This window comes from Myotis davidii, unplaced genomic scaffold (genome assembly GCF_000327345.1).
Source record: "Myotis davidii unplaced genomic scaffold, ASM32734v1 scaffold332, whole genome shotgun sequence".
NCBI lineage: Eukaryota > Metazoa > Chordata > Mammalia > Chiroptera > Vespertilionidae > Myotis > Myotis davidii.
In genome coordinates, this window is record NW_006285779.1 from 6,578,517 (window position 1) to 6,585,882 (window position 7,366).

Sequence of the window (7,366 nt, forward strand, 5' to 3'; positions counted from 1 at the left end):
ACCCCTTCAGGAAGGCGCCGCGGGGTCACGTGACAAAACGCACCAATTGACGCGTTTCTTATTGAGGCACTGCACCCGTGTTTTGGCCAATGAGAGGCCGTTTTCGTTTTCCTCCGGGCTTTGCATAGTGGCTGTGATGGCACCACCCGTGAGGTACTGCATCCCGGGTGAGTGAGCGATGCCCATACCGAGTCCTGGATAGGGACAGAGGCAGGAAGGCCGGATGGCCCACAGCTTCTGGGCACCCGTGGCTGATGCCGCGTTTTTTCCCGCAGGCGAACGTCTGTGTAACTTGGAGGAGGGCAGCCCAGGCAGCGGCACCTACACCCGGCATGGCTACATCTTTTCGTCTCTTGCTGGCTGCATGACGAAGAGCTGCGAGAACGGCGCGGTAAAGGGGGAGGCCCTCCATCTCCTCGGTCTCTGCCTTTCTCTTAGGCTGCCTTTCATTTCGCGGTCCTGGGGCAAGGGCACTGTGGACGCATCTCTAGCGCCTCACCAGGAAGAGTTGGTCTCTTAAGCTTTTTCCAGCTGTGGTCCCTGCTGCCGAGCACTTAGATGGCACCAGGGTGCCCGTCGTTTGGGGCACCCTTGGCTGTGTTGCTGGCACTCGGGGAAGGATGCTGGGGGAAGAGCAGGGGCCAGCTCAGCCCTCTGTGAGCTGACTGCTGCCCGCATGTTGCCTACTTCCCTGGTTCCTCCACATCCCCACCGCACTCTGCAGTCTGGTCATACCAGCTTCCTTCAACGCGCTAGTGCCCTGAGCTCTCAGCCCCGGGCCCTTGTGCCACACCACCTGCCTGGCGCCCTTCCCTCCGTAGCCTATGTAATCCCTGCCTGCCCTTCAGATCGCCTAAGTCAGTGGTTCTCAACCTTCCTAATGCCGCGACCCTTTAATGCAGTTCCTCATGTGGTGGTGACCCCCAACCATAAAATTATTTTCGTTGCTACTTCATAACTGTAATTTTGCTACTGTTATGAATCGTAATGTAAATATCTGATATGCAGGATGTGTTTTCATTGTTACAAATTGAACATAATTAAAGCATAGTGATTAATCACAAAAACAATATGTAATTATGTATGTGTTTTCCGATGTATGTGTTTCCCCAAAGGGGTCGCGACCCACAGGTTGAGAACCGCTGGCCTAAGTCTCACTCTCTCAGGGAAGCCCTCCTGGACCCTCTCCTTGAGGAAGGGAGTTTGGCTTTTGTTTGTTTAACACAAAGAATTGTACTCCTTTCCTTCCAAGCACTTATCTCAGCACAGAATTAAACAGTTACATGTTCCCCACCAGACTCTTTCCTGACTTGACTCTAAGATTCATGAAAGCAGGCCTCACCACCATACCTTCAGTGCACAGCACAAGGTAAATGCTCAGTAAACATTTGTTGAATGCACAAGTTCCAGAGCCGAACACAGCGTTAACTCAGGATCGGATACGCAGTCTTTGAAGGCGCAGTTTAAAGACAGGTAGGGACTAGAACGAGGATTCAGGATTAAAACACGTAGGCGCTGGCTAACTAGACCTTGATTCTGCTTTATCGAAGAAACACACTCTCTGGCTTCACGTTCTTCCTCATCTGTAAAGGGAGGGGCTTTTCATTCAGTTTTGGGAATGTCCTTAACATTGGTAAGTGTGTTCATTTCCTAGGTATGGACATCTGTTGAGCATGTTCATATGTCAGGCTCATGCTGACCTCTAGGGATATGGTAATGAGCCAAATACACATGGTCTCTGCTATCAAAGGGCACAACCCAAATTGTAAATAAATAAATGCTCAAATTAATGTATGGTTACAAATGTGATGACTGCTTTAAAGGAATATTACCGGGTGGCATGAGAACGTGTCATTGGTAAACCCAGCCTAGTTAGCGGAAGTGACATTTAACCAATCTAAAGGATAAATAGGAAGAGCTCAGTCCTGGCAAAAAGAACAGGTTGAACAGAGCTCCTGAGAGGGGAAGAAATTTAGTGAGCTGGTGAACTGAAGGCCAGGAGACCCGAACCACAATGAACAAGGGAGAAATTAAGAACATATGAGGTTCAAAAATACTATCTACCATATACCAACAGCTAATACCATGCTCAGAGAGAAAACTCTACAAGTATTCCCCTAAACCAGAAGCAAACAAGTATGACCACTATTATATAACATTTATTTGGAAATTCTATTCTATATAATGAAAAATAGAAAGAATAAGCAGTATAGCTTTGGAAGAAAGAATCAAATTATCCATGAATATAGGCAAGAAATTTTATACCAAGTAATTCCAAGAAAGTCACACTCAAAAATTTGTTAGAACTGATCTGAAATGGTTAGATTATGTCTTCTAACAGCATCCTTTCTGTGGCCCTCCTATTTTCTAAAATTTCTAAGGCTTTCTGCTCTTTGCTACAAACGAATCTGTAGTCCATCTGCCCTCATTGAGTCAACTAAAGACCAAGACATTCCTATATTACACTCAAGCCACAAATACCTCTACCCAAGGCTTAGCCAGGATGCTCACGTTTTATTGTTTTCCTTTCAGCTTCCTGTTGTGTCTGTGATGAGAGAAACAGAGTCCCAGTTACTGCCAGATGTGGGAGCTATTGTAACCTGTAAGGTAAGTTAGTTCTAACATCGCTACTTAGGATACCCACATCCAGTGCTGACATGATCATTGTAGAACTGCACTGTTCAATATGGCAGCCACTAGCAACATATGGCCATTTAAAAGTAAGTAAATTAAAATTTATTTATCAGCGCCCTAGATAAGTAAATTTGGCTCATTAGATAGAGCGTCAGCCTGCTGGCTGAAAAGGTCCTGGGTTTGATTCCAGTCAATGGCACATGCCTGGTTGTGGGCTCGATTCCAGTTGGGGCCATGCAGGAGGCAGCTGATCGGTTATTTTCTCTAATCATTGATGTTTCTATCTCTCCCTTCCTCTCTGAAATCAATAAAAAAATATATATATATTTGAAAAAATTTATCAGCTTCACTACCCGAATTTCAAATTCTTAATAGCTACATGTGGTTAATGGTTATCATATTGGTCAACACAAAACATTTTTGTCACAGAAAATTTTACTGGACTGTGCTGGTCTAAAGATTTCTAGGATAATGATCAAGGCAGCCAAGTTCAGGTTTGCATAGTTCTTTCATAGAACAGGTTCCCTGAGTATATAGTTTTACTTGTATGGGAAATGGGCTCCAAAAGGTGATATTGAATATCTGAGATGAGATCTTTTTCTGCAGAAAAGTGAAAAACTTTATACTGTTGCATTCCTGTTAAATATAAAGTCTTTAGGATGTTCCGCGGGAAGTACAAATTAATGCTATACTGATCAGTAACTCTAGTACATCGTCCCACCCTCTGCCAGGTTACATTAACTTGGAGCTCTTAGTTTCTCTCTTTATAACTTGCTCCAGCCAAAAAATCTATGTGTAATTCTGAAAATAACTGGAGAGGCAGTGATCCAAATATTATGCAGCAGCTGAAATGTGGACTTAAATTCCATCCACTCTATAGGCCTCTTAGTAAGACCTGCTAAAGATCTCGATTTGCTATAATGCCCTGTGTCTATTTATATTAGACATCTGCGTTTTTCAAAATAATACTGTGCTATTTTATTTGATTCCTACAGTAATTAATTCCATTGGCCAGAGTGGCTCTTATTCCACTTTATGCAAGGATAAGTAGGACTTAACTTGTCTTAAATTTTATACGTAGTAAGATTGCTTAGACTGAAATCCTGATAATTCCTAGTTTATTGCTGCCTCCTTGAGCTGACAACTGCTAATACTCTAATGCTAATCTTATCTCTATTCCATAGGTCTCTAGCATAAATTCACGCTTTGCCAAAGTACACATCCTGTATGTGGGGTCCACACCACTTAAGAACTCTTTTCGAGGAACTATCCGGTAAGAAGTATTTTTGTCTTCACATTTGCCTCAGCACCTGGAATAAGATTGGAATTTTTACGAACAATTACAATTCCTCCTCCTGCTTATTTCTCTCCTCTCTGTACTTTGATTTGCCTCAAGTATTGTCCTAAGAAAATACTGTAATATATGAGTTGGCACAAAAGGAAATAGTAATGAGAAAAGGCTTAAGAACAAAGCAAAAAGAACTGAGCTAAGCTAGAGATTAGCAGTGTGGGATAATTCAGATCAAAGTAGAAAACACTTTAGGACAGCGGTTCTCAACCTGTGGGTCGTGACCCCTTTGGGGGTCAAATGACCCTTTCACAGGGGTCACCTAAGGCCATCAGAAAACACATATATAATTACATATTGTTTTTGTGATTAATCACTGCTTTAATTATGTTCAATTTGTAACATTGAAATTGGGGGTCACCACAACATGAGGAACTGTATTAAAGGGTTGCGGCATTAGGAAGGTTGGGAACCATTGATCTTCAAGATAATTCTTTCTCACAGATAATTAATCTTTCTGTTAATTTTCTTTTTTTATAGCAAGGAAGATGTCCGAGCTACTGAAAAAGACAAGGTTGTTGGTTGGTTCTATTTTTTTTGGCTTTAGGAGTCAATCCTTTTAAATTATTCCAGCGAATTTTAAAGATCTGTGGGAATGTGGAGTCCAAAGAATTTGAAGGTGTTCCCTACTGGAAAGTGTAGAATTCACCTCCCTGTTCGTTGCCTTTCCATATGAGTTTTGTTTATCCTGTTTACCCGAGCAGGGCTGGTTTACTTTTTGCCTTTGAACCCAGGTAGTCATTCATTGCTGTTTCCTCAGACTTACTCTGACCTACTCAATTACCTATTGCCCGAGTCAGATTCCTGATCGGGTTATTAGATTCAAAATCTTTCATTTATATGATGATGCTGTAGAAGGAATAGAAGTTGTTGGTTGTCTTGAGTAATAATGACGTCTACCCTCTGGTATTAGCAAATAGACTGAGTCTCCCAGAGGGTTAATAGTTTCTTGTCGACCTAATCTAGAGCTATCATGTAACACTCCTGTTCTTTCTTTACAGGTTGAAATTTATAAGAGTTTTCGCCCAGGTGACATTGTATTGGCCAAAGTGGTATCCTTTATTTCCATCAGATTTGTGAGCCTTTGTCAAAAGAAGAAATGGAAGTAGAGATACAACTCAAGTGGCTATGGGAGGGAAGATTTATAAGCCGTCATTTTCCTTCACCCATGTTATGTGACTAGATCTCCCTAGGCGATGCACAGTCCAACTACCTCCTGACCACTGCCGAGAATGAACTAGGAGTGGTGGTGGCCCACAGTGAGTCAGGTGAGTTGGTCCATGCTTCCACATGCTTACCTTTCCCTGGAAGCTATGATTTGAGATTAGTCCATTGTTTCCTTTTGTTTGTCTTATTTTGTAATTATTTAGGAAGCAGTGTGAATGTAGATGCTGCTAAGATTAGAATGATTTTCTTATATAAATTAAGAAAAAAAGAATATCATAACTCCTGCTTATCCCTCCATAAGTCAGTGGAACAAGCAAGGTTTTTTTCCATACGAGGGGAGGTTCACCAGGCACCTCAGTGACACTTCAGTTCATACCCAGCTGTTTTCCCTTTTAGGTGTCCAGATGGTTCCCATCAGCTGGTGTGAGATGCAGTGCCCGAAGACCCATACTAAAGAATTCCGGAAAGTGGCCCGAGTACAGCCCGAGTTCTTGCAGACATAGGAAGCTACATTTTACCCCAAGAGGGGTAAGCTGTTTCCAGGAGTACATGCTATGAAAGTAACAACAAGGTGCCATTGTTTTATTCACATTCCTGGGATCAGGCAACAACCAGCTCTAGAAGTGTCTGCCAGAAACTAACTCTGAAGGTGGAATATTTTCCTTGTGAACCTTTCAGTGGACTTCATTCTCCAGTGACAAATATTTCCTTTGGAGTCTTCATAAGCCAAGTGTACAATGTTGGAGATAGCCTATTCCTTCTGACAGTCTTATAAATACATAATTTTGCTGTGACACGAAACATTTTTATTAAAAATATTTTACGGTTTCTGTTGTCTTGAGTTGGGAAAGGAATCTAAGTGGTGCCATGACGTGGAGCAGGGGTTTGCCCGGTGGCATCTAATAACTGACACGTGTCAAGTGCATGCCTGCCCTGGACAAAGCCTGATCTCAGATGTTTTTTATTTTTTATGTTCTCTTTTAAGTACTTTTGCTAATTGAATACTTATTTTATGCCAGGCACTAGGTCAAGCACTTTATATACATTCCCTCATTTAGAGAGAATATGGTTTCCTGAATATAGGACATGTGGTGATTCAGGTAGCATGGGGTAGTTGTGAAGTTATGTGGTAATCATAGTGTTACTGATAGAGAACTCCAGGAAATGTTTGTTAAATCTGAATTGAAAACAGGGATGCGGCACTATCATGTGAGGAGGTCAGGAAGGCATCTGTGACAGGAGGGAAAAGGAATTAAAGAACTTAGATAGAAGTGGGTATATTCAAAGCAGAGAGCAGCCCAAGCAAAGTGCTGAAACAAACGAACACGTTTGAGGATGAGAATGGCATGAAGGTTAAGCATGGAGAGGTTACACAGGGAATGGACGGAGCGTGAATTATGAGATGTTAACTCATCTTGAGGTGTTAACTCAGGGATCCCACATCTTTTGTGTGTAGTGAGAGTGATTGAGGGTGAGCTTTGGAGTCCAGTCTCCAGTTCTAGCCTTGAGCAGTTTAGGTGGTTTTGTTATTTTGTTTGTTTTTAATCCTCACCCGAGGATATATTTTTTCAATGATTTTTAGACAGAGTTGAAGGGAGGGGGAGAGACAGAGACACATCCATTGGTTGCCTCCTGCATGCACATGACCAGGGCCCAGGGATCCAGCCTGCACCCAAGATATGTGCCTAGGGTTACTATGTAGTCAAATAAAAACTAAACCTTGATTTAGCTGAACTAACGTCCTTCACCTGTTTCAGTATTTAGTAGCACATCTGGCAAGTTTCCACATATCTTTCAGTCCATTCTCTTCTCTGTAATCTGGGGATACCAGACCTTTCAGAGGTTGTCAGGATTAAAGATTGGCTGGCACAGAGGAGCTTCATTCTAGCTTAACAGATGTCACTTTCTTTTTAAAATATATTTTATTGATTTTTTACAGAGAAGAAGGGAGAGGGATAGAGAGTTAGAAACATCGATCAGCTGCCTCCTGCACATTCCCCACTGGGGATGTGCCCGCAACCAAGGTACATGCCCTTGGCTGGAATTGAACCTGGGACCCTTCAGTCTGCTCTATCCACTGAGCTCCCCTGAGCCAAACCAGTTAGGGCAGGACATTTCTTTCATCTTTTCTCTTTCCTTCTTTTTCTCCTGAATTCTACTTGTATATTTCATACACACACACACACACACACACACACACACACACACACACACACA

The 7,366-nt window shown here is 42.4% G+C and overlaps 1 protein-coding gene across 3 annotated transcripts; it reads left to right on the forward strand.

Annotated features, from left to right (window-relative positions):
- Window positions 1–61: 61 nt before the first annotated feature.
- Window positions 62–5,977, forward strand: EXOSC1 (exosome component 1). Of its 3 annotated transcripts, XM_006756608.2 has the most exons (8): window positions 62–167; window positions 276–391; window positions 2,533–2,607; window positions 3,819–3,907; window positions 4,463–4,496; window positions 4,984–5,034; window positions 5,166–5,250; window positions 5,546–5,976. In XM_006756608.2, exons 1-8 carry the CDS (start codon window positions 137–139, stop codon window positions 5,650–5,652), a joined length of 588 nt encoding a protein of 195 aa, XP_006756671.1. In that variant the 5' UTR covers window positions 62–136; the 3' UTR covers window positions 5,653–5,976. The 3 variants fall into 3 exon arrangements, with proteins under 3 accessions (XP_006756671.1, XP_006756670.1, XP_015414858.1); XM_006756607.2 differs by having other exon boundaries at window positions 120–391; window positions 5,546–5,977; XM_015559372.1 differs by lacking the exons at window positions 62–167; window positions 276–391 and having other exon boundaries at window positions 4,463–4,503; window positions 5,546–5,975.
- The last annotated feature ends 1,389 nt before the right edge of the window (window positions 5,978–7,366 follow it).